At 49.8% G+C, this 26,729-nt stretch overlaps 1 protein-coding gene across 1 annotated transcript; it reads left to right on the plus strand.

Moving 5' to 3' along the window:
- The first annotated feature begins 430 nt into the window (after nt 1–430).
- Nucleotides 431–26,483, plus strand: MXRA5 (matrix remodeling associated 5). The gene is made up of 7 exons (XM_044234667.1): nt 431–549; nt 2,571–2,786; nt 8,182–8,311; nt 8,527–8,917; nt 11,238–16,202; nt 18,792–19,692; nt 23,444–26,483. The coding sequence occupies exons 1-7, from the start codon at nt 503–505 to the stop codon at nt 25,350–25,352; spliced, it is 8,559 nt and encodes a 2,852-aa protein (XP_044090602.1). The 5' UTR covers nt 431–502; the 3' UTR covers nt 25,353–26,483.
- Nucleotides 26,484–26,729: the final 246 nt, after the last annotated feature.

The following is a 26,729-nucleotide window of genomic DNA, read 5'->3' on the forward strand; positions in this document are numbered from 1 at the left end:
CTGCTCCTTCTCGCTTCCCCGGGAGAAAGAAAGCCTCCTCCCAGCCCTGCTAGGAAGCGTGCTCCGGGCGCGGACCGTGTGCTGCAGCTCGCTGCGCGCTCCCCGCCTCTCCCCCTGCCCCTGGTCCCCGGGCTGCCTCCGGGACCAGGAACACTCTCCCCCCAAAGCCGTGCGCGCTGGGCCGCGTCCGCTCTTCCAGCCGGAGGAGGCGAGGCGTGCCCTCCCGGGCCGAGGCGCAATGAAGAGGCGCGAGGAGGGCTGAGCGCAGAGCGCGCGCGGCCAGGGTCCCTTGGCTCGGGCCCGCGCCTGGTCTCCCCGGGGTGGGGCAGGGCAGGGTGGGGGTGGGCCGAGGCGTGGACTCGGGGAAGCCTCTCGGCGACGCGAATAAAAGGGAGCCGGCTCGCCGCGCCGAGCTGGGAAGCCTCGCTGCCTCGCCCCCGGCCCGGGAAGGGCATGGCCCCGGCGGACCCCCGGAGGTGACTCGCGCGCCCCGGCCCCGCGGATGCTCAGGGCGTCCCGCTCTCGTGTGTCGCGGCTTCCAGAGGACAGGTGAGGACCAAGGGCAGCCTGGGCGCCCGGGGTGGGGCATGGAGTTGGGGGTCGGCCTAGGCAGGGGCTGGGCAGCGGCGAGAAGGCGAAGAGACGCCTGGCTCTGTCCCTGGCCCTGAAGCTGAGTGGCCAGTGCGGAGGCAGGAGAGAAGCCAAATCTTGCGGGTGGATCCCTTTCTCCCATACCCCTTCCCTCCCTGACCTGGCGACCTCGCTCCGACCTGGTTTCCAGGGAGGGACCCGGGAGAACCCCCCCAAGGGAAAGCGAGCCCGCTCTGCGTTGGAGGGGACAGCACAGATGCGGGGCCTCCTCTGAGTTCCTCGGCGCCCGACGCTGAAGTTCACCCGTCTTCCTCCTCTTCCCTTGCAAAGGAGGGGAGACCGTCAGCCCGCTAGGGGTTGAGCCGCACGGAAGCTGGAGAAGTCACCAATCGGGAGAGGTGGCTCCTGGTGTGCGGGTCCCAGTAGGGCCACCCGACCTCCGTTCGGGGAAAGCTCATCTTTCCCTTGGAGCGGCGCTGGAACCCGGCCAGGGCGCAGGGCCGTGGCGCCGGCTAACCCACTCCCGGCCCAAGCTCCCCGGGTTCCCCGCGGGCCCCCCGGCCCCGCCGGCTCAGGGAGCCTCCTCCTGCGGCACCAGGCCTGGGCTTCCCTGGAGCACGCGCTCTCGGTCTCCGGGGAGGACCTGGCACGAGCGCAGGCCACCGGTGGGCACAGCGCGCATTGTGGGCGCGGGCGGGGGAGCCCAGCGCCGAGGCCAAGCGCGCAGGCGGCGGGGGAGGCTACAGTCGGCTGGAGTGCAGGAACCCACTCGCCCCCGAGCGCAGAGGTGGAGCCTGGATTTCCCTCTCGCGGGGCTGCCTGCACGGTCCGCTCAGACGGAGGACGCACGCGGGCTTAAGCGCGTATGTATTTCGCGGATGGAAAAGCTCTGGGCTTTGGCGACCCATAGCCTGTGTGCGCGGATGACTTGGATACCAGCCCTTACTTAGCACTGGCCCAGGGCAGCCGCGTTTCTGTGGCGCGCACTTTGCTTTCCACCGGCACGGCTATTTTTAAGGAAACTTCATTGAACAGATGAAGCGTCTAAGGTGACAAAGGGATGGCCAGTGCTTGAGAAAAATAAATACCCGCGGGTATTCTAAACGAGACCGCTGAGGCCGCCTGTTCCTGGACATATCCGAGCGTTTCCATTTTTCTGTGTATGACTTCACGGATTGTTTTCCTTTGCCTGAACATGACGTCACCAGGTAGTTCGTCTTCTCGCCATTTAATGTCAGATTTTACAAATTGTGTCCCCGATGAACGACGACGCTGTATCACTGCAAACCTGTGGTTCTTCCAAGAAAAAAAAAAAATAATAATAATAATAAGGATTAGGATAGTATAGAAACCCGCATATAATGGAATGCATTCCGCGTTAGGGAATGCAAACTCTTGAAACACTTTCAGACGATATAGTGAAAACTTTAACGCATGTCATTTAAAAAAAGGGAACACTGTTTATAATGACCCTCTTGAGAAGTGTTTTATTTATTTATTTTTTTAAATTCAAATATGTACAGAATGTAACGGCTCGGAATTGACATTGGAGGCGGATACATAGTTATTTTAATTACCTTATTGTTATGGAAACATAAATGTATCTCTCCTTCCCACATATATACACATGTATACCTTCATAGGTATATACGGGCCAATGTATATATATCTGTGTGTGTGTGTGTGTGTGTGTCTGCCTATTCCATACCCTCGCTCATCGCAGACAGAGATCTCCAAATCCTAGTGTGAAAGTCGGCACTTTGCAGTGCCATCCTATGGGATGATTAAAGTTAATGGGGGGGGCGGGGGAGATGAGGAAAGGAATTTTCGTGCGTCTTGGCTCGGATCGCTTGTGCCCCTAAAGGATACCACGGGATGTCTTGGGAAAGTCCAAATCACAACGCACAGTTGCAATCACGTTTGCGGAGCCTAAGAGCTACCTGGCCATAACCGGGTTTCCTTGTGTGGTTCCCCGACAGGTGTCCAGGAACCACGCCCCGGGACAAGATGCCCGCGCAGGCGCATTGGCCAGCCCTCTCCGTGGTGCTGATCCTGCTCTGGGGGCGTCCTCGACCCACGCTGGCCTGTCCTCACCCGTGTACCTGCTACGTTCCGAGCGAGGTCCACTGCACGTTCCGCTCCCTGGCTTCTGTGCCCGCTGGGATTTCTAAACATGTGGAAAGAATCAATCTGGGGTTTGTACCACATTCTTAACAGTTTCGGCCTCTTTGCTTGCGTGTTTTTTTTTTTTTTTCTTTTTTCATACATGGATCTGCATGGATGTAAATGCAAACGTATATATTCCTTTCTGGGTCTCTCTATTGAGCATGTGTACCTCGAGATGGGCACAATTGGGGGATGATGGGCCTTTGCTCTACTCCATGTAGTCCTTTGGGGGGAGGGCGATTCTCTCAATGTATCCATCAGCTGCAAACACTCTCATAAGGCCTCATAACCAAGCATCCAGAACAACTTTAGGGTGTCCAAAGATTTTTCTCGATAAGTTATTTTCCACATAGTAGGTAGGAACAAATGCATCAGACGCACACGTAAATATATAACGAGGCCTCCTGACATAGACTTCAGAAGCTATAAAAATAAATTTGAAAATAAATCGCACAGTTCTGTAAGTTACCTGGATGATGCAATCAGGACCCTGGGAGAAAGAGAGAGTTCCAGCAGATTTTGCCTCTTTAAAATACAAATATGTTTTATTTTTTTAAAGATTTTGTTTGTTTATTTGATAGACAGAGATCACAAGTAGGCAGAGACGCAGGCAGAGAGAGAGGAGGAAGCAGGCTCCCCACTGAGCAGAGAGCCCGATGCAGGGTCTCGATCCCAAGACCCTGAAATCATGCCCTGAGCCCAAGGCAGAGGCTTAACCTGTTGAGCCACCCAGACGCCCCTAACATACAAATATATTTTAAAAGACATTTTTCTGCAACATTTTAGGCAGAACTTTCATATTTTACAATCCCATGTCATATGCAGAAATGATTTCTACACATCAGTATTAGCTGCGATGAATTAAAGGGACACACATTTAACTTTATCAACAATTATTTGGGCTTCCTCCACAAAACGCATAAGCCATTTTCTACCACCCGCAAAACAACAAAAATAATTTACAATTTGATGACTGGCTACTGATGGGAAAATTGGGTGAAACGAAATGGCCAAAACTGAATCAATGAACAGATAATTGTATATATGCTTGGACATCTTGTAGCGCAGAGTTTAAAAAAACAAACAAAAAACAACAAAAAAAAAAACTTCTTGAATTTTTAAAGTCCGGTAGCAGTAGAAGAAGAGAATGGGAATTAAGACAGTGAGATAAGAATTTCCCTAATTGAAAGGAGTAGATCATTACATAGTTTTCTCAATAAAATCTTCAGAGAACTTACAATTGGTTTATCTAAAAATCCAACCCATAGTAAGGAAAGTGCAGTAGGGGAAGCAGTTCATCTTTGTCAGTAGAGGGGATATCGATCCTAAACCAGGTTCCCTTTACATCCTTACAGTTCTGTGGGGGCACATGACTTGTGAAATGAGAGAGAGAGGAAAGGAAAAGGAGTCAGGACTGATTTGAATCAGGGCAGGACGCCCCGTGCTACGTTTGTAGAAAGGGAAATGAAATTCATGTGGGATTCCTCTTCTTTTCTTGCGCCTGCTGGTGTGCCACGTGGTTCTGTTTTGGGATTGTTACTCTCGTGGACCACTGTCAGCATATTGTCCCAGACGACTGTGATTCGTCACTGTGTCCCACAAGCCTGACGTCTTAGCAGAGCACAGGGTTGAAGGAACAGTCCAACAGGCTTTCGTAGGGTCCCTAAGAAAGTGTGAGAATAGGGGTGGAGGAGAGTGGTTTCCCACTGTGTGTCCCTCCCAGAACGCATGAATATACCTCCTGTTGTGTTTTGAGGGTCTGGGAGGGGGCGGGGGGGAGGACATCAGCGTTTTCCCTGGGCCGTTATGTTGGGAACTGTGGTGGGAAAGATGCCACACATCTCCATAAGTTAACCAGAAGGTTCATGATGCGATGGCTTGATCCTAGCAACACCACTGGACCATGGATTGTCAAGCCGTATATACCACACTTAGAATTTCTGAGATGTTTTCCCTCTACTCATATTTACGTGGAAATATTTTGTACAGGAGAAACTTCATTTCTCACTGAGAACCTAGCTTCCATGGGTTGCATTTGAACCAACTCTAAATGGTCAAGTCTACAAACTATGGTCTCCCCAAAAGCTTTGCCACGGGACCAGAACGCAGATATCAAGATGCTTTCTCTTCCTACTGATAACGATAGTCCTTTGAGATGTTGTTGCATGATATTAAAGCAAAAAGAAAATCAGTTAAGGAATACCCACCCTGTGCCCACATATATTACTTCCATCTGGCTTCATTGATAACGGGAACCCATATGGCACGTTTTCATTTTAATCAATACCATCACCCTTGTATTCGGCACTTTCTCAGAAAATGAATCTCCAAGGGCATGAGACCATCATTGGGCATTTCATTGCTGGGGGGTTGGGGAAGAAGGGTGACTTTTACTACAGATAGAACTCGGGGTCTGCTTTTTCTTCCAGCCATCTGGAAGAAGAAAGAAACACTTAAGAAATGAGGGATTATTGGCAAAGTACTAATGCAATCTTTCATTCCCACACAGATGTCTGGGTCCTCGGTCAGCATGGAAAGAGAGATCTGCTGTTTACCATGTGGACAGCCACAGAGATTTTTCAAAAATTACTTTCCAAGTATTTTTCAGTGAACAACAACCAAAAAAAAAAAAAAAAAAAAAAAGCATCCACTTAGTGTCATACTTCTAGACCTCTAGAGATTTCTGTCCCCCTTGATGAAAAGACTCATTCTAATGACCTCTTTCTGAATCTCCCAAATGCCCACACGGCCCTTTTTTTTTATTTTATTTTAAAATTTGTTTTGCGATACACACCAGTATCCGTGAGGCAGTCTCCCTATTCATAGCTCTGGCACCAATGACAGGTGCATCTACTGGTCTCTGATGTCTGTTGAAAACAAGCATCAAGAGGATACAGGAAGCCAGGGTAGCTGGTATGCCCCCCATCCTAGAGAGGGGATGATGTATGCAGGTATGAGGGCGTCCAAACAGGGCTGTTCCTCTGTCCTCAAACACAGCGCTTTCCTGCACCTTGGCAACCACCATTACACCCAACTCTCCAATTGGAAGTCAGACTTTTGGGGGAACAAAGATACCAAAGGACAGGAGTGAGCAGAGAGCCCTCTGGGACTTGTTAAGAAGCACCGAAAAACATCAACATCTTTCTCCACTTTTGTGGAGAGTTTGACTCTCACCTCCTCTGTCCCGAGACCTGCCTCCTCCTTCGGGTCTTTCTACTTTTCTTTTCTTTTTTTTTTTTTTAAAGATTTTATTTGTTTTTATTTGACAGAGAGAGATCACAAGTAGATGGAGAGGCAGGCAGAGAGAGAGAGAGAGAGGGAAGCAGGCTCCCCGCCGAGCAGAGAGCCCGATGCGGGACTCGATCCCAGGACCCTGAGATCATGACCTGAGCCGAAGGCTGCGGCTTAACCCACTGAGCCACCCAGGCGCCCCTCTACTTTTCTTACCTTTGGGGTCTTCTCAGGTGATCCTACTTATTCCCTCTACATACAGTAGAACGTTGTTGTTTTCACACATACCTTCCTTTGTGTTGCTCCTTTTCTTAAAACCTTTCAGTCATTTTCCGTTGCAGTTGGAGCAAATGAAGAGCTCCCCTTCCCAAGGCCTCCCAGCTCCTAGACTGCCTGGTGCCTCCCAAACCCAACTATCTCACCGGATACTGTTCTCCCCCTTACTTACGGTTTCTCAGGCATCAAGAAATGGAAAGGGATTTCGATTTTGTCATTCCTGCCCTGTTAGGTTCACCATCCCAGACCGATTTCACTGTGGAATCCTAAATAGTAAGTGACAGGGACATTGCCTCCACTCATCGACTCTGCCATCTTGAGTTAGACTCTGGTTTTTCAGCTTCAGTCTACTTGGTATTTGGGACACTTTTTCCATTTTGCAGAGGGTAGTTCTTTGATGTGGGACTGTCCTGTTTTGCCTGGTATTGAGTAGCATTCTTGGTCTCTCCCCATTAGATGCCAATAGCAGCTTCCCAGGTGTGATTGCCAAAGATGACCCCAAATATGGCCAAATGTTCCCTGGGGGGCAAGACCACCCAGTTCAGACCACTAACATGGATGGATAGATAGATAAGTTGATGGCCAGGTAGACAGATAAATGATAGATGCACAGATAGATGGATGGATGGATAGATGATGGATGGATGAATGGATGGATTGGAGAGTGGATAGATGGATAGAGACCACTAATATAGATGGACAGATAGATACATAGATGGCCAAGTAGACAGATAAATGATAGATGCACAGATGGATGGATAGATAAATAATGGATGAATGAATGGGTGGATGGATAGATGGATAGATGGATAGGTAGATGGATGGATGGATGGATGGATGGATAGGTACCCAGATGATGGATGGATGGATGGATGGATGGATGGAGAGATAAGCCGATAGATGGATACATAGATAGATAAATCATAGATGGATGGATGGATGGGTCAATCAAAGGATGGATGGTTAGAGAGATGAAAGGATTGATACATTGGTGGATGGAGGGATGGGTGGCTCAGTGGATGGATGGATAAATGGATAGTTAGATAGAGGATGGATAGATGGATAGTTAGATAGATGATACATGGATGGATAGATCTGTTTCCTTCTATTCAGGGGACAGGGAGAGGTCACACAGAATTTCGGGATAGAGATGTGTTCTATTTCAGCAGAAGGAGTAGTACAAAGTAACTACCCTCCACTCCCCTCACAACCCCTTCTGCAGGTGTTGACGTTGGGAAGTCCCTTGTGCTACCAAGAATGTACCAACGAAGAGTTTTCAGATTGGTCAAGGAAACATCTTTAACCCATGTGGATGCAAATACAAAACCCAAAACACACCAGAATGTTGACAAATAATTTAGAGACTCGCTCAGAAACGGCCACTTGTGCTTGTGAAATACAGTGTTGGTGTGTTGGGTGGTCAGCTCTTTCATTTGGTCTTTTATAGCCTGGAATGCCTCCTTCTGTTGTTTTATGATACAAAGCTACTTCCCAAGCTACCTCTTTGCATTCATGCTAATTCTCTATATTCAACAAATGTGTCATTTCGTCATTGCTGACACTTTCCAGTGCAAGTTTCCAAGGAAGAGCCATTTGGACCAACTTCCTTTAGAATCTGAATGCTACTTGTTTCCCTAAAATCGCCTCTAGCTCCATGAACATGTTCTTAGTCAAAATGCCCAGAAAATATTCCTGAATGGAATGAAGGTGAATAAAAGTGTCACTTCCCTTTTGACCCTGGTAACAGACGTGGACACAGAGCAACAAACATACTTTGGGAATGGCACCGGTAGACCTCAGAGTCAGCATTTTGCTAACTTGCTCCTGAGCAGGCTGTAGAATCTTTCATGGCCATATGGGATTTAAGCATTCAACTTTTCTTCATCCAATTACTATTATCATTTTTTTTTCTTTTAGATTTAATAGTATACAAGCTTTGTCAGAAACCTCATTTGCGGGACTGACCAAGTTGGAGCTCCTCATGATTCACGGCAATGACATCCCCAGCATCCCCGACGGGGCTTTAAGAGACCTCAGTTCCCTCCAGGTAAACCCACACCTTGACGAGCACCAGTAATAGCAGACCATTAATGAAGAGTGGGTGTGACCTCATGCTCCCTAACAATTAATAAAATTGCCATTTTGGGGGGCGTTAAAACCCAGCCTCATGTCATTATTCCCTGCCCTCAGTTCTGGTTTCTTTCTCTGCTTTGGCTTTGTAATTTATAAACAGGATTTTCCACTCCACCCCTGTCTCTATAGGTTTTCAAGTTCAGCTACAATAAGCTGCGCGTGATCACAGGGCAGACCCTGCAGGGACTCTGGAGCTTAATGAGACTGCACATTGACCACAACAAGATCGAATTTATCCACCCACAAGCTTTCAATGGCTTAACATCCCTGAGGCTGCTCCACTTAGAGGGAAACATGCTGCACCAGCTGCATCCCGGCACGTTCTCCACGTTGACGTTTCTGGATTATTTCAGACTCTCTACCGTAAGACACCTCTACCTCGCAGACAACATGATCAGGACTCTGCCCACGGGGATGCTGCAGAACATGCCGCTCCTAGAGAATCTTTACTTGCATGGGAACCCGTGGTCGTGCAACTGTGAGATGAAGTGGTTTCTGGAGTGGGACGCCAAATGGAAAGGTAAGAGAGGAGGAGGGCAGAGCAAACGTGGCTCCCCACGGCACATTCCTGACCCTTCTGGAAAGGTTCTGCTCTCTAGTGTTCTGACGTTGCTTTATCTTGTGAAGGGCACATCACCAAATCAGTATGGGGTGGGGGGAACATTTATGCAAAGTGTACAACCTTGATGTTAAGACACCCCTGTTCCATAATAGATGTATCATCCCTCCACGAAATCTAAAGTCACGATCATTTAATCAGTTATATACAGTTGACTATGATTGTCCTTGGTTGGATATCTGGAGTGTCATATGCAGCTTTGGGTTACAGCTAAATGGGGGTCTTTCTGTGCATCCCTGTCCTATGAGGAGGTGTTCAAGGAAGCTTGGAAGAGGGAAAGCCAGCAGTGGCTATGACATTATTCTCTTAAGAATGGGAAGAGGGATGTTCTGCCTTGATCCAGACAACAAAAAACCTGGAGTGATGTGTAGATATTGCAAAATGATAAATTTTGACTCAAAAATAAGGAAGATTTTATTTTATTTTATTTTTATCTTTCCTTTATCTCCTTCCTCAATCCACAACTTGAAACCCATCCTTGACCCCATTAGGTTTACCATATCCCAGGTCTGTTGGTTCATGTCCATCCTCATGGCCCCCAACCTGGGTCCAACTTCTTTCTTCTCTCTAGGAGGAGAGTCGGGGCTTCTGGGCAGGTCTTTGCAGCCTTGGTGACCCCTCCGTCCAACAACTCCACACAGAGCAGTTGTCAGAACACATTGTCACAGGGAATATGTGGTCCCACTGCTACCTGAAAGTCCACTGGTTTCCCACTGATCCTGGGATGGAACGTACAACCCTACAATCCTGTAGGAGTTCCTACACAACTGTGCCCCCTCTTCTGCAACATGAGACTCTTCCATTTAATCTCTCACTGTAGCCGTACTGCAGTCTGTTTGCTTCCTTACACCTTCCAAACTTATTTTGCACTCAGTGTCATTGGACCCATGAAGACCACACATCTGCTAGATGTTCCAGGGTCTGGCTTAGTTTCAGCACTCAGATCTTTGTTAAAACATCACCTATCTTGGGGCGCCTGGGTGGTGGTTAAGCATCTGACTTCAGCTCAGGTTACTATCGTGGGGTCCTGGGATGGAGTCCTATGTGGGACTCTGTGCTCGGTGGGCAGTCTGCTTCTCCCTCTGTCCCTTTCCCAGCCCCTGCTCTCTCTCTCAAATCCAGATAAATAAAATCTTAGTTTTTTTTTTTAAATCACCACCTTTAAGAGGTCTTGCTATCCTCAATTTCTACTTAGCATCTTGCCTTGTGCCCATCTAGGACCTTCCTACATACACACCTTATGTCCTACTTTCATGTGCCTCCAAGTCATAGATGATGACCCTTTGACTGGTTTATTCCCAGTGGGAATAAAAACAAGAGGACAGATATCAAGAGGACTGTAGTTTTCTCCTTTTCCTAATGCAAGAAAGTGTGGTTCCTATTTATTGGTATAGAAGGAGCATCTAGGTCTGGAGCAGGGAGAGAACATAATTTGGTCTTGCAAATGTTAGTCAGAGGAGACTTTGGGACTCTGCAATAGGCACATCAAGTAGAAAATTGGGTGTGGAGTTCATAAGATATGTGTTGACTGGAGAAGCACATACGGGAGCCATCAATGGATCATGACTGTTGACGGAAACCTACACGTGGGTTAGGCCATGGATGATGGGGTACAGCGAGATCAAACGAGGTCTAGACCAAGTCATGGGACACTGCATCACTAATGGGTCAGGGGACTGAGAAAGACAAAACAGTGAAAGAAACAGAGCAATGGCCAGATTAGGAGAACATTCTGGAGACTTGATGTTCAGGAAACCAAGAGTAGAATGTGAATCCAAACTATAGATACTCCCTGAAATGCAAAATTATAGCAACAGAAAAAGAATTATAAAAGGTACATATGACATGATTCATGGCAAAAGTGGGTCCTTTAACCTGGAACTATTTTCATTGGTTGAATTTATGTAGATTCTCTTGGACCTTTTGAGAAGGTAAATTGTATAATGTGTGTGAATAGAATTGCTTTAAAAAAAAAATACTTTAGAAAGAAGTATTCATTATTCATTGCCACCTAGTTCTAAAAACGGTAGTTCCTTACCACACCGTGTGCTAAAGGGATTTAAGGTCATTGGTGAAGTCACAGATGTAAGGTATTAAATCCTGATGGCCATGCGCTGAGGATGTAAAGACACACACAGTGACTTTGTCCTCTGGCTGTGTACAAGACAAGCCGCTTTTGGGTTCATTAACTTATAGGATGTTTTTTGGTTTTCTGTTTTAGGGACTCTGAAGTGTAAGAAGGACAAAGCCTACGAAGGTGGTCAGTTATGCGCCATGTGCTCTAGTCCCCCCACACTGCACCAACAAGAGATTCACAAGCTGAAGGACATTACTTGTCTGAAGCCTTCCATAGAGTCCCCTCTGCGACAGAACACAAGTAAGAACAGTGAGGAGGAGGAGGATCTCGAAGAGGACGGTGACAGCCAGCTTTCTCTGGAGGGGTTCCAATTCCCCCCATGGAACATCTCTTTGAACATGACCGATGAGCACGGGAACACAGTGAACTTGGTCTGCGACATCAAGAAGCCAATGGATCTGTACAAAATTCACTTGAACCAGACGGACCCTCAAGAGATTGACATAAACGCAACGGTTGCCTTGGACTTTGAGTGTCCGATGACTCGGGAAAACTATGAGAAGCTGTGGAAACTCATCGCCTATTACAGTGAGGTCCCTGTGAGGCTGAACCAAGAACTCATGCTCAGCAAAGAACCCAAGGTCACCTACCAGTACAGGCAAGATGTGGACGATGATGCCCTCTACTACACGGGCGTCAGAGCCCACATTGTCGCAGAACCGGAATGGGTCATGCAGCCGACCATAGATCTCCAGCTCAACCGACGTCAGAGTACGGCCAAAAAGGTGCTGCTGTCCTATTATTCCTACTATGCATTAACAATACCCACCAAAGAGGCAAGGCAGTCTCGGAGCAGAAGCTGGGTGATGATTGAGCCCAACAGAGCAGTGCAAAGAGCTCAGACTGTGTTGGAAGGGAGCCCATGCCAGCTGAGCTGCAACGTGAAGGCTTCTGAGAGTCCATCCATCTTCTGGGTCCTCCCAGATGGCTCAGTCCTCAAAGCACCCATGGAGGACGAAAATGGCAAGTTCTCCATCCTCACCAGTGGCTGGCTGAGGATCAAGTCGACAGAGCAGTCAGACTCCGGTTTGTACCAGTGCATTGCTCAAGTGAGAGATGAAATGGATCGGATGGTGTACAGGGTTCTTGTCCAACCACCTGCCACACAGCCACCCAATGGTCATATGGTGACAATTCAAAAGAACCCAGGGGAGCCAGTGATGTTGCCTTGCAGTGCTCTGGCTATCCCTGAAGCCCAGCTCAGCTGGATTCTTCCAAACAAACGGATAATTAATACTTCGGCCAACAGCTCACACACATACATGTTGGCAAATGGAACTCTTTCCATCCCAAAGGTCCAAGTCAGTGATGGCGGTTACTACAAATGTGTGGCTGTCAACCAGCAAGGGGCAGATCATTTTACCGTGGGGATCATGGTAAACAAGAAAGGATCTGGCAGGTCATCCAAAAAGGGCAGACACCCGGGTGGGAAGACTCTTTCCAGAGTGCTAGGAGATGTCGTGGAGGACGAAGGGGGTTCAGGCATAGGAGATGAGGAGAACACTTCAAGGAGAGGTCTACACACAAAGGACCAAGAGATATTCATCAAAACAAAAGATGATGCCACCACCGGAGGTAAGAAACCCAAGAAAGGGCGAAGAAAACTCAAACCCTGGAAGAATTCTGTAAAAGAACCCGAGACGAACATCGCAGAGGGTCGCAGAGTGTTTGAGTCCAGGCGAAGGATAAATATGGCAAACAAACAGATTAATCCAGAGCACTGGGCAGATATTTTAGCCAGAGTACGTGGGAAAAATCTCCCAAAGGGAACTGAAATACCCCAGGTCATTCAAACCACCACTCCTCCATCCGTGAGTCCAGAAGTGACACCCCTTCTGCCCGCTGTTCCTCCTCCCTCGATATCTCCTGCATGGACCACAACCAGTGCCGAAGAAACCTCAGCAGATGCGTCTCTGTTTGGTGAGGAGGATGAGGTTTCCAGTACTGTGTCCTCAACCAAGATGGGACTGGAAAGTGGACAGGATGGAGGAATTCTTTCTGAGCCCAAAGTGACAAGCACACATCTGGAAGAATTCATTGACCATGACTTTTCTAACACTGAGGATACAACTCCTGCTGAAGTGGACCCAAAGTGGACTACAGCCAGCACCCCAATATTCATGCCTCATGAGTCTTCTCCTACTCTGCAAACCCTAGACCTGGTCTCTGAGGAGTCCACCGGTGAAAATACAGCCACAGAGAGCTGGCCTCCAGTAGATGTTGGATCCATTCCAGAGCCTACGTCAAATGATTATGAGTCTCCATTGGATGCTGTCTCTTTGGCTGAGTCCGAGACTATACCATATATGCTCCCAGATTTGGAGACTAGCCCACAACCAGATGCAGAGAACATGGAAGAGCTGACCTCTGCTCCCTTTCTGCCCAACACCGTTTTATGGGTTGATGACTCTAGGACGTCGGAACCCATAGGAGGGCTCACATTGGGGGAGCCAGATGCTCTATCACAAGGACATCCACAGGGAGAAACAGATGACAGACACCTTGTGAAAGGTGATTTGAGCACTCAAGGCAACCTGGTGATTGAAAAGGGCACAGAGGACAATTCCGAGGCCCTACAGGAAGGAGATATGCCAGAGAGAGACCCCACAAACTCCCAAAGTCCTGAGAGTATGGGAAAGCATGTCGAATCGACCACTCTTCTTGACTCGGCCCTGGGAGTGAATGGTGTCATTCCCTTTAAACATCCCAAGGAAACCACACTCGGCCCTCTTTTTGACAAAGTCACCACCACGGTAGCAGCAGTGATGCCAACCGAGAAGGCCACTTCACCTCTGGAGCTGACCACTCAGCCTTCTCGAAAGAGACCCAATGGGAGGAGGAGATTTCGCCCCCACAGATTCCGACACCGCCATAAACAAACTGTACCCACGACTTTTGCCCCAATGGAGGCGTTTTCTACTCGACCTACTCAAGCACCCGAAGGAAAGGCTCCAGACCACGTGTGGAGTACGCCGGGAGCAAAATCTTGGGTTGACAGCACCGTTGGTATCCCCAAGCAGTTGGAGATGGAGAAGCAGGCAGAACCCATATCCAAGGGGACCCCACGAAGGAAACACGGGAAGAGACCAAATAAACATCGGTATTTCCCTTCTACGGTGAGCTCTCCAGCCTCTGCAACCACGCCCAGCCCTTCTCTGGAAAACAAACATAAAAATGTCATTGCCCCTGGTTTGGAAACTGTACTCTCATCGACAACCATTTCCCCGACCACTGGGGACCCTCACGGGAGAGCTGCTGTGACAACTACCACAAAAAGGCACTTACCATCCAATAAATTCCAAGAGATGATTCCAGTCACCCCTAAGCCTGTATGGGATGGAGAAGAAATGAAGAATTATGGTGTCACAAACATCGAGGACTATAAAACCCATAGCTCAGTCCCTGACTACTCCTTCACTAATGCCACATCACCTCCTGGCTCGGAGGTCTCCACTGTGGGAGAATTTCAGGAGGAATCAGCTCCCTCTGGCTTTCCAGGAACCTCACACTGGAATACCCCAAGTGTAGACCAGCCTTGGAGGCTGCAGACAGACAAACCTCTTGCCAGTTCCATGGAAACCTTTACAGACTCACCTTTTCTTAAACAGGTGGATGACCTGGGTCTTCCTTCTCAGTTTCCACCATCCGTTGCAGCCTCTACACTGTTTCAACCAGAAAAAGAGGTTGTTTCAACCACTGTCTCAAGCATAAAAGTAGAACCATCTTCAAATAAGGCAGAAACCACCATCCGTGCCCAAGATCATCACGAAAGCACTCCAGCTGAAATTAGACCTCGGCATCACACCCCAACTCCTGTTCAAATGGAGAACACAGCATCCCCACCCCAGGCCACCACTCCTGTGTCTTTGGTACAGACCTTCACGAAGCCCACACCTCTTCCTTCAAAGACACCTCCAACATCAACAGATTCGAAGGAAAATGTTTTCTTGAATTACGTGGGGATCCCAGAAGCCAAAGCACCCCCCGTGAATAATGAGGGAACGCAACATATATGGACACCAAATGAATTATCTACCCCTTCTTCCAACCAGGATAAATTTAACCCAGCTCCAAAGCAGCCGTTGGAAAAGGAAGCCTTGGATGGAAAGACCCCTAACAGTCTTCCACATGGCCACGATGGTAACCACCAGAACGGGAGAGTCCAAATGTTCCCCCAGCCAGCCAGAATTCCTGCCAAACCGATCCTGCCGAGGGGGACAGTGAGACCACCACATACGGCTACAGAAGGCTCCTTTAGATTCTTTGTAACTTTCCAGCCTCCTCGTCACTTGACCAAGAAACCAGGAGTAACGGCATATCCTTCAAGGGTTTTGCCAGAGAACAAGCGGTTGACGACTCCAAGATTACCAAGTACGACAACTCCCGTTGTTCCAGTGCATAAGCCCAAACCTGTCATCCCCACTAAGTTCACTGACCCAGGGATGGACCAGTTCAACAGCAACTCCAAAGTGTTTGGGAACAACAACATCCCAGATCTCAGAGACCCTGTTGGCAAGCTTCCAAGTTCAAGAGTTCCCCATCATCCCAATGGAAGATTCCCTTTCTTTTTCAATAGGACTCTGTCTTTCCCGCAGTTGGGAGTTACTCTGAAGCCCCAGTCGCCTACCTCTCCCACCCCTGTGATAAGAGAGAGAAAAGTCAACCCAGGTCCCTACAATAGGATACATTCTCAGAGCGTCATCCACGTGGACTTTGGTCCCCCGGCACCTCCACTATCGCACGTGCCCCAGGCCACGGGGCCACCCTCCACAAACTTACAGAACATCCCTGTGGTCTACTCCACCCGGAGCTCCATCCCCTTCATGGCGTCTTCTGGCCAGCCTTCCAGAAGCTTCCATCAAAGCAGCTCAAAGCTCTTCTCTGCTGCAGGGCCCCCTGCATCCAACTTTTGGACGGTTGGGGAAAAGCCCCAAATCCTCACCAAATCCCCTCAGACTGTGTCTGTCACTGCGGAGACAGACGCTGTGTTCCCATGTGAGGCCACGGGGAAACCCACACCTTTCATTACGTGGACAAAGCTTTCTACAGGTAAGGCATTTACACGTCTGCATTTTAACTGGAACTTGTGTAGAAGGAGGTTACTTGAGTCCGTGACCCCAGGCAAAACTATAGGGTTTGGGCAAAGGACAGATGGATGGGATGGAAGGAGACACTTGAACCTAGATACAAGGATATGACTTTGAGGGGATAGGAAGTAAGGACCGAGAGCTCTTCCTTCAGCTCTAAAGTATATGCTATTTTAATGGGACTATGGAGACATGTCATAGGTTCTTTGGGTAGGGAAAGACGTAGGCTCAGAAACGTTTCATGATGCAGCCACTTGCCTTTTCCCAGCGAAGCCTAGCACAAAAGTTTTCTACCACCCACGTGGGGTACCATGAGGGTAAGGAGGAGTGATAAAGGAGCTTATTCTGGGCTCATCAGACATCACTTTGATTTGAACTTAGGGATATGCTCACGTTAATTTGCTTCAGGTGCCCTACAAAGCATTGCAGCCTGGAGCCTGGAAGTCTGAGATCCAGGCGGGGCTGAGGTTGTTTCCTCCTGAAGCCTCTCTCCTTGGCTTGTAGACCCCATCTTCTCCCCTTGTCCTTTCATGGTCGTCCCTCTGTGCAGTCTGTGTCCTCATCCCTTATTCCTATATGGACACAAGTCATCTTGGATTAAAGTGCACCTTGGTGACCTCATTTTAATGTCATTATCACTTGAAAGACCCCATCTCCAAACAGCCATGTTCTGAGATCCTAGGGGATGGGACTTCAGAGTATGAATTTTGGCAGGACACCATGCAGCCCACAACAATGACCTCTACTTGGAATTCTGGGATGTCCAAAGAGCACTCGGCTTTGTAAAAATGACCATCTCTCTGGAAGGTCAAAACAATCGCCTGGTGACAGCGAAAGTACCATCTGAGAAGCCACAGCCTCTATGAAAATCCTATCTTGTCCCTTTTCCTTTTCTTCTCTGCACCACGAACACGGCCATATCCTTGAGGTCTGGATTCTGATTAGAGTTTTTTTTTTTTTTTTTCCCTTCTTCTTCTCCATTTTGGTGTTACAGGGATGATTTATGTTCATAGCACTTGAGGGACCTGTGCATTCTTTGCTTAGGCTTATCTCACCCCCGTTGGACATGTTCCAAAGTTCAGCAGAGGCTGTGGGCCACGGGGAATTACGGACATCTTTGATCAGCTCGACATTGATGTCATACGTTTTCATAAATGATTTAATAAGGAATGTTGCTCGAAGGGCGAGTGGGGAACACCATGGGGTTTTCATGCTAAAAGGATGGTGCCTTTGTTTCCCTACTGGGCAATCCCGTCTGTATTAATCTGTAGGGTTTTCTCTATCTTGTGTGATACCAGAGCATCCGGAGCCATGCCCCTTCACAAGACATACACATGTATATGCCTCACCACGCACGAGTCAGCTTCTCCTGCCGGCTGCAGCAGAGGGAGCTGGCTAGAGCTCCCTCGAGGGCTGGCGGTGCAAGCAGGACCCCGGAACCCAGCTGCGTGGGAGATGAAGAGACTGCTATAGCTCAGGGCTTTCCAGTTTTTCAATCTGGGACTTGTTATTCTTCAGAAAGGTTGGGCCAGCCCATCAGGAAATGCCTGCCACAGAAGACCGTTTATTATTCCGTCTCCGCGAGGAGGGGACCACACAGGGGAGGACCGGGGTCTGTCGGCAGGCAGAGGGAGAGGGGGAAACGTGCACAGGAACCTTTATTGTGGTTTCTGCGAGAAGAAACAGGCGAGGCAGGGCGAGCAGACTTAGCACCGGCTGGCTGGAATGATTTCAGTGGCCTCTGGAGTGCAAGCAATCCCCTATTTCCCTAGGCCCTGCCCTGGGTGGATGAAGGCAGGTGCATGGTGGTCTGGGCATGTGGGAGAGCCTCATAGACAAGGCAGTGGAGGTGTAGACTCTGTGTTGTTTGCTTTGCATGTAGAAGGTAAACGGCTTGGTGAGTATAGGAATTGCCTAGCTCTGGAAGGGGCCATGCTCCCACCAAGGTCAGCCTGACCCAGATGTCCAAGCATCAGGAACTCTTGGATAGCACAGATCCTGTCTTTGGCAGAGCCCCCAAGGAGATGTGTCATACAACACAGGGAGGACCGGGGCGGGGGGGGAGAGAGGAGCCCAGGCCCCGGATTGTAGAAGCTGGAGTCCAATGCAGCCACAATGGGCAGTGAATGACCTGTTCACGCTGGCTCGTGCTGGACTCCGGAGCCTGGCTGGAAAGATGTGGGAGGTGGCTGCAGGCCTGGGGACCTCAGGAGGTCAACACCCGTCCCAGGAAGGCAAGCCTGCATCTCTAGGACCTGAAGGGACCAGGAGGTCCCCTGGGGAAGGCCTGGGCCTCACGGCAGCTTCTAGAACACTCCGCGAAACCCACGCCAGCTGCCTTTTGCTTGAAGGGGGCAGCGGCGTAAGAGCCGAAAATATTGCAAGGGAATGTTCCGTCTTCTCCACATTGGAGGTGGGGCTGGTCTCTGCTGTTGCCGTTGGGGACATAAAGGGGAGAATCCGGCTTCCTTCCAACAGTCGTCTCTCTTGGTTTTTCCTGAAAGGCGTGTGTCTACGCAGAACCTGACCCCCCCCCTGTTCTGTCTTTCAGGCGCTCTCATGACCCCCAACACCAGAGTGCAACGGTTCGAGGTCCTGAAGAACGGGACCCTTGTCATCCGGAAGGTGCAGGTGCAGGATCGAGGTCAGTACCTGTGCACCGCCAAAAACCTGCACGGGGTAGACAGGATGGCCGTCCTGCTGACCGTCACTGTGCAGCAGCCCCAGATCCTCGCGTCGCACTACCAGGACGTCACCGTGTACCTGGGAGACACTATCGCCATGGAGTGTCTGGCCAAGGGAACCCCAGCTCCCCAAATCTCCTGGATTTTCCCGGACAGGAGGGTGTGGCAGACCGTGTCCCGCGTGGAGGGCAGAATCACGCTGCACGAAAACCGGACCCTGTCCATCAAAGAGGCCTCTTTCTCAGACAGGGGAGTGTACCAGTGTGTGGCCAGCAACGCAGCGGGCGCGGACAGCCTGGCCATCCGCCTCCACGTGGCGGCCCTGCCGCCGGTCATCCACCAGGAGAAGCTAGAGAACATCTCGCTGCCCCCGGGGCTCAACATCCACATCCACTGTACGGCCAAGGCCGCGCCCCTGCCCAGCGTGCGCTGGGTGCTGTGGGACGGAACCCAGATCCGCCCGTCGCAGTTCATCAACGGGAACCTGTTCGTCTTCCCCAACGGCACGCTCTACATCCGCAACCTGGCGCCCAAGGACAGCGGCCGCTACGAGTGTGTGGCCGCCAACCTGGTGGGCTCCGCGCGCAGGACGGTGCAGCTGACCGTGCAGCGCGCGGCGGCCAACGCGCGCATCACCGGCACTTCCCCGCAGAGGACCGACGTGCGCTACGGCGGGACCCTCCGCCTGGACTGCAGCGCCTCGGGGGACCCCTGGCCACGCATTCTCTGGCGACTGCCGTCCAAGCGCATGATAGACTCGCTCTTCAGGTATGTGCCCGCTCCGGGCTCTCCATCGGTCACTGCTCTCCTGCACCTGCTTCTCCTTTGGGTGCGGGGGGCCGCGTCCTAAAACTTGCCTGGGGCCATCCTGGGAACCCTCTCCATGGGGCAGGTCAGAGAAGGGAATATGCGTCCAAGACAAGGACGCACAGAACGGATTCCCCGTGTGTGCCACGCTGGAGAGGGGCGCATTCCTCCGGAGATCTTGTCTTTATAAACTGGGGACAAACACTGGGACTTTGTCCTTCTCCTTTCCCACCCCGCGGGTGGGGGGGGGGGAGAATGAACCAATAACTTTTGTTTTAATGAGTATATTTTAATCGTGTGTTAAGAGAGAACAGAAGGTACAACATTTGGGTTGCCTTCTCTGTATTGCATGATTTCAACGAAACACAGAGGCAGCTGCACATCTTATCGTAAAAGGACTTTCGCTTAAGAATAGAAGGGTGTTGAACACAAAAAGGTTAAAGGCATGACTAGGCCACCGGTTGGGCACAACCAATTCCAACACTTTATTTTGGCTGCAAAGAAAGTCAGATTCTCATCCAGTGCTTTCCATTTCCCACATGTATGGATCTACAGCACTAGTTCTCAACCCCCCGGGGGCGATTTTGGCCCCAGGGAACCTTGGACGGTGTTTGGAGACATTTTTGATTGATATAACTTGGAGGAATGCCACTGGTATGTGGTGGGCAGAGACCAGAGATGCTGTTTAGAGCCCTTCTGTGCCCAGGATGCCCTACACCAGAGAGTCCTTCAGCCTCAAATGTTGGTAGTGCCCAGGCTGAGACACTCTGACCTAGCAGGAAAGACAACTGACCTATCATCTATAGGATCTGTCTATCCATATATCCATCCATCCGTCCATCCATCTTATCTATCTATCTATGTATCTATCCATACATTCATCTTATCTATCTGTCCATCCATCCATCCATCCATCCATCCATGTTATCTATCTATGGATCTATCCATACATCCATCTTATCTATCTATGTATCTATCCATACATCCATCTTATCTATCTGTCCATCCATCCATCCATCCATCCATCCGTCCATCCATCTTATCTATCTATCTATGTATCTATCCATACATCCATCTTATCTATCTGTCCATCCATCCATCCATCTTATCTATCTATCTATGTATCTATCCATACATCCATCTTATCTATATGTCCATCCATACATCCATCCATCTACCCATCCATCTTATCTATGTATGTATCTATCCATCTATCTATCCATACATCCATCTATCCATCATCCATCTATTTATCTATCTATCTATTGCAGTGGTTTTTAGCTAGACAGATACACCACCAGGGAACACCCATCAGTGACTGGGGACCTTGTTGGTGGTCACACTAGAGTAGACTCTGCCACTGGCATCTGGTAGGTAGAGACCAGGACAGCTTCTCAGCACCCTATGGAACTCAGGACGCCCTACCCCAGAAAGTCATCCAGCCTCAGAAGTCAGCAGTGCTCAGGCTGAGAAACCATAGGCTAGGTCCAAAAGGGCCAACGTCTCTTCATGACCCGTCTCAAGATACAGGGCACAGAGACATTGGTTGGCAAAATGGAATGACGGAAGCATTAGCGGTGCCATGGTGGAGAAGCCCTGGCTTACGGGGTGTCTTCAGCATCCACGGCTCAGCTGCTCAGGCAGGAATGCATGTGGACATCAGTCTCACCCAGGAGATGAGGAGGGAAGCCAGCACTCAGGGGCTCTGAGCAGCAGCGCCCTGCCTCCCCCATCTCCTCCGAATGCAGGAACAAGGCAAACGTGCCTTCTCGCAGTCCGAGTGGTAACTTTAGACAGTTGGGTGGTGCCTGGTGAACCTCGCAGGCTCCGTCCAGAATACCACGTACGCAGTTTTCCCTGGACTATCTCCCAGCTCAGCAGATGTCCTGCCATGTGCGGGAGAACTGTTTTCAGCTCTTCTTGGCACGGCTCAGGCGGTGTTGAATGAACGGCAGCAAAAGAATGTGATCTCATTACGAATGCGAGCCTTTCGGCTAGTAACTCCCCATAAGTCATAAATCGCTGTCTCTGCTGCTTCGTTATTAATAAATTTTGACGAATGACATTCTTAGGAACGTGTGATTAAACAATGCATGTGGGTTTTGTAAAAGGGCGGGCTCTATGCCTTGCCTACACATCGGGACTATTTAAAAATACAGATATTGGATCTTTTCTTGAAGGCCGATCCCTGGGGTTCGGTAGGCACGTCTGTCGGGCTGGGTCGCTCCACAGACGGTGACTACAACCCAGGCTGGAATCACCACTCTGAAGTTTCAAAACGCTGGCAGACATGAGCTACTGCACACAGTTTTGGATCCTAAACGCTAAGACACATTGAAATATCTGTGTCTGCTCCTCTCCTAGTGATTTATGCTGACCTAGTTTGCACTGTCAACCAACAAAACAGTTTACGTGGTCATTGTTCGTAGTCGTTTGTGTTTTAGTTACAGTAATCAGGTCGGTTCTACCATAGGCAGACTTCTTCTTTTCTTCTCCTCCTCCCCCTTGTCCTGCTCCTTCTTCTCCTTCATCTATTCCTTCTTCTCCACCTCTTCCTCCTTCTTCAACTTCTTCTCCTCCTCCTCCTTCTTTTCCTTCTTCTTCTCCTCCTCCTCCTCTTCCTCCTTCTTCTTTCTCTTTCTCCTCCTCCCCCTTCTTCTTCTGCTTCTGCAGCTCTTCAACACAGTTCCACCCATGCTGTTCCAATAATGCAATGTTTAAGAACTCTTTGCGGATTTAAATTCAACCGCCTCCTTCCCCAATATCACCGTCATAAATTATGTGTAATTCCGATTTTTCAATCAGGACACCTACAGAGCCCGACGTGGGACTCGATCCCAGGACCCTGAGATCATGACCTGAGCCAAAGGCAGCGGCTCAACCCACTGAGCCACCCAGGCGCCCCTTTCAATCAGGACACGTACAAAGGAAGAACCTCCCAAGTCTTTGCACCTCTTATTCAGAACATGAATTCTGACACTCAAGGACACCCCAACTTTTAGAAAAAGGTCCTATGCATAGTGAAGACCTTCCTATCATTCTCCCCATTATTGGCTCCTTTGAACTGAAAATCTTTTAATTTCCAGTTAACCCAGAGGTGCATAGTCATCTTTTCATGTGGGGGAATGCAACGGCACTAGGGGTGCTAGCTGGTGAATGTCATCCAGCTTTAGGTACAAGTTCTAGGGAAGGACACATCACACTGATCTTGTCATGTTCTCAAGAACCCAATGTTAGCATTAAAACTCTGGAAATAACTCCAATCACACAATGCATACAGTAGCCACTTGGCAGTCTCTTGCCTCATAATGAGAGATGACATAATACAAGATGGCCAAGGGTGAACATTGCGTCTGAACCTTTTTCTTCAGGAAGAAGTGCATTTCTTTATTGGGTTCACTCAGATTCATTCTCCCCATGGCTGTCACATTTTGCCTGATTTTATCATTACTACAAGCTGTGCCCTGACTGCCATGCAAATATGCGACGGATGTACACCCACACTAACAGGGTAGAAGCCTTTGACTGCATTTCACACCCTTGAATCAGTGTCCAGGTCAGGCTGCAGAACCGATGTGACATTTTGCAGTAGCAACCATGTACCCAGATAGTGTCTGAGAACCATATTTTTTTTTCATTTTGTTCCCGTGACCAAAAGCCAGAATAGAACGTACGAGAGACTAACATTCTCCTCTTTTTCTTTTCTGGTCAGCTTTGACACCAGAATCAAGGTGTTTGCCAACGGGACCCTGGTGGTGAAATCTGTCACGGACAAAGATGCGGGGGACTACCTGTGCGTTGCCAGGAATAAGGTTGGAGATGACTTTGTCGTGCTCAAGGTGAACGTGGTCATGAAACCAGCCAAGATTGAGCACAAGGAGGAGAATGACCACAAGGTCTTTTACGGGGGTGACCTGAAAGTGGACTGTGTGGCCACTGGGCTGCCCAATCCCGAGATCTCCTGGAGCCTCCCCGATGGCAGCCTGGTCAACTCCTTTATGCAGTCTGATGATGGTGGTGGCCGTACCAAGCGTTACGTTGTTTTTAACAATGGGACCCTCTACTTCAATGAGGTGGGCATGCGGGAGGAAGGGGATTACACCTGCTTTGCCGAAAACCAGGTTGGTAAGGATGAGATGAGGGTGCGGGTCAAGGTGGTGACCGAGCCCGCCGCCATCCGGAACAAGACATACTCCGTGGTCCAGGTCCCCTACGGTGATGTGGTCACGGTCGCGTGTGAAGCCAAAGGGGAGCCCACGCCCAGGGTGACGTGGCTTTCTCCAACCAACAGGCTGATCCCCGCCTCCTCTGATAAGTATCAGATTTATCAGGATGGCACTCTCCTCATTCAGAAAGCCCAGCGCTCAGACAGCGGCAATTACACCTGTGTGGTCAGAAACAGCGCCGGGGAGGACAGGAAAACCGTCTGGATTCACGTCAACGTCCAGTCGCCCACCATCAATGGACACCCCAATGCCATCACCACCGTGCGGGAGATCGCTGCTGGCGGGAGCCGCAAACTCATTGACTGCCAGGCAGAAGGCATCCCCACCCCAAGAGTCTTGTGGGCCTTTCCCGAGGGCGTGGTTCTGCCAGCCCCGTACTACGGGAACCGGATCACCATCCATCGCAATGGGACGTTGGACATCAGGAGTCTCAGGAAGAGCGACTCTGTGCAACTGGCATGCATCGGCCGCAATGAGGGTGGGGAAGCCAGGCTGATTGTGCAGCTCACGGTCTTGGAGCCCGTGGAGAAGCCCATCTTCCATGACCCAGTCAGCGAGAAGATCACCGCCATGGCCGGCCACACCATCAGTCTCAACTGCTCGGCTGCAGGGACCCCCACGCCCACCCTGCTGTGGGTCCTTCCCAACGGGACGGAGCTCCAGAGCGGTCAACAGCTACAGAGGTTCTACCATAAGGGTGATGGCATGTTGCACATCAGTGGCCTCTCCTCTATGGATGCCGGGGCTTACCGCTGTGTGGCCCGGAACTCTGCCGGCTACACGGAGAGGTTGGTCTCTCTGAAGGTGGGCGTGAAACCCGAGGTCAGCAACCAGTACCACAATCTGGTGAGCATCATCAACGGGGAAACCCTGCAGCTGTCCTGCGTCCCTCCAAGGGGCCGGCCGGCTCGTTTCTCTTGGACGCTTCCCAACACCATGCTCTTAGACGGCCCCCAAACACGGGGACGCTTTTCCCTCTGGGAAAACGGTACCCTCACGGTCCGTGATGCCTCCGTGTTTGACAGGGGGACCTACGTGTGCAAGGTGGACACTGAGTACGGCCCCTCCGTCATGAACTTTCCGGTTATCGTGATAGCATATCCTCCCCGGATCACTAGCGAGCCAACACCCGTCATCTACACGCGGCCCGGCAACACCGTCAAGATGAACTGCATGGCCATGGGGATTCCCAAAGCCGAGATTACCTGGGACCTGCCAGACAAATCACACCTGACTGCGGGGGCACAGGCCCGTCTCTACGGGAACAGATTCCTTCACCCCCAAGGCTCCTTGACCATCCAGCAGGCCACGCACAGAGACGCAGGCTTTTACAAGTGCACTGCAAAGAACATCCTAGGCACTGACTCAAAGACTACTTATGTCCACGTCTACTGAAATGCCTCCTCCCAGGACACGGACTCCACCGCCATTGCTTGGGAAGTTAGAACAAAGCATCATTTGCAAGGAAAGCCACCACGCCCGGCTGCTCAGAACTCTTAACTGATCTGTCATGGTGCAGGGTGGCCCCTGGCTGGGTTTCAGGTGTATGTCGACGTTGACCTCTACTTGCCAGCAAAAAGAAGCAATGCAGACCTGGGAAGGATGGTTCAGCCTCTCCGGGGACTTTCATTCAGGTTTACAGCAGGCTGCCTACTCCCGTCTGGCGTTTCACAGGAGATGGGCGCATCCGGAAGACACCATCTGTGCTCCACGGGGCGTGTGGAGCTGACCGAAGGAGCACTCCCTGAACATAAACCAGAGAGATGACCGGTGCCTTGCTGCCTTGTTGAAGACGCGTCCCCTAGTTAGCCTGTTGCAGTCTTAACATGATAGAATGTTCTAGAATGACTACCCATCTTTCACTTACTTCCTGTCACTTTAGACCTCCAGCTTGCCCTCTCAGGGCTTAGAACCACAGGGACTGATGTTTTTGTAACATACGACTTCCATACAATACAGCTACCATTTTATATGGAACTCACTTTTTTTTTTTAATATAATGGAACTCACTCTCCCTGGAACTCACTTTTTATATAATGTCTTACATAAAGACATTTTATATTTTCTTTCCAATCAGACGATGAGGCTAGAAAGAAAGAAATGCTTTCTGTCTCATTAAAAATAATAAATTATTGGTCTTTACAAGACTTGGATACACGAGAGCAGGCATGGAAATATAATTGTAAAAGCAAACCCCCTATACGGCCTTGAGCAAATTCAGTAACTGCTATTTGACTACCTTCCCCAGCAGCCCTATGGTTTTGGAGGCTGGGATGCTGGATTTCCTTGTTTGTGGTTTTCTCTTGAGAGCTGAAGTTGGGGGAGAGGGCAGGAGAGAGCTAAGCCTTGACCCTGCACAGTGAATCCAAAGCCTCCTGGAAAAGTCCGGAACTGTCTCCCCCATCCAACCCCCTATCAATGTGGGCTCATGGAAACTAGGACACATGTTATCCCCATGACTGCTTCACTGTATTTTTAAGGTCAATATAATGTACATTTGATAATAAAATAATATTTTCCAAGTAACTGGGCAATGATCATAGTCCTATTTTCCAGGTCAAGAGCATTTTGAGTGATTTTGCAGGTAAAGCACAATTCTTGAAAAACTGCTTTTTTCCCCACCACATTAGAATTATTCTGTTCTCTGCAAGGGTCTAGCAGGCAAGGAAACAGAGGCAAAGGCAGTGGCTCCAAAGATGTATTTGATAGGAATATAGGGTGGTATCCCTTGGTCCTGGAGCATGACAGGTCCAATATGGAGCAAGACTGTCT

The sequence above is a fragment of the Neovison vison genome, chromosome X, assembly GCF_020171115.1.
Source record: "Neovison vison isolate M4711 chromosome X, ASM_NN_V1, whole genome shotgun sequence".
Classification (NCBI taxonomy): domain Eukaryota; kingdom Metazoa; phylum Chordata; class Mammalia; order Carnivora; family Mustelidae; genus Neogale; species Neogale vison.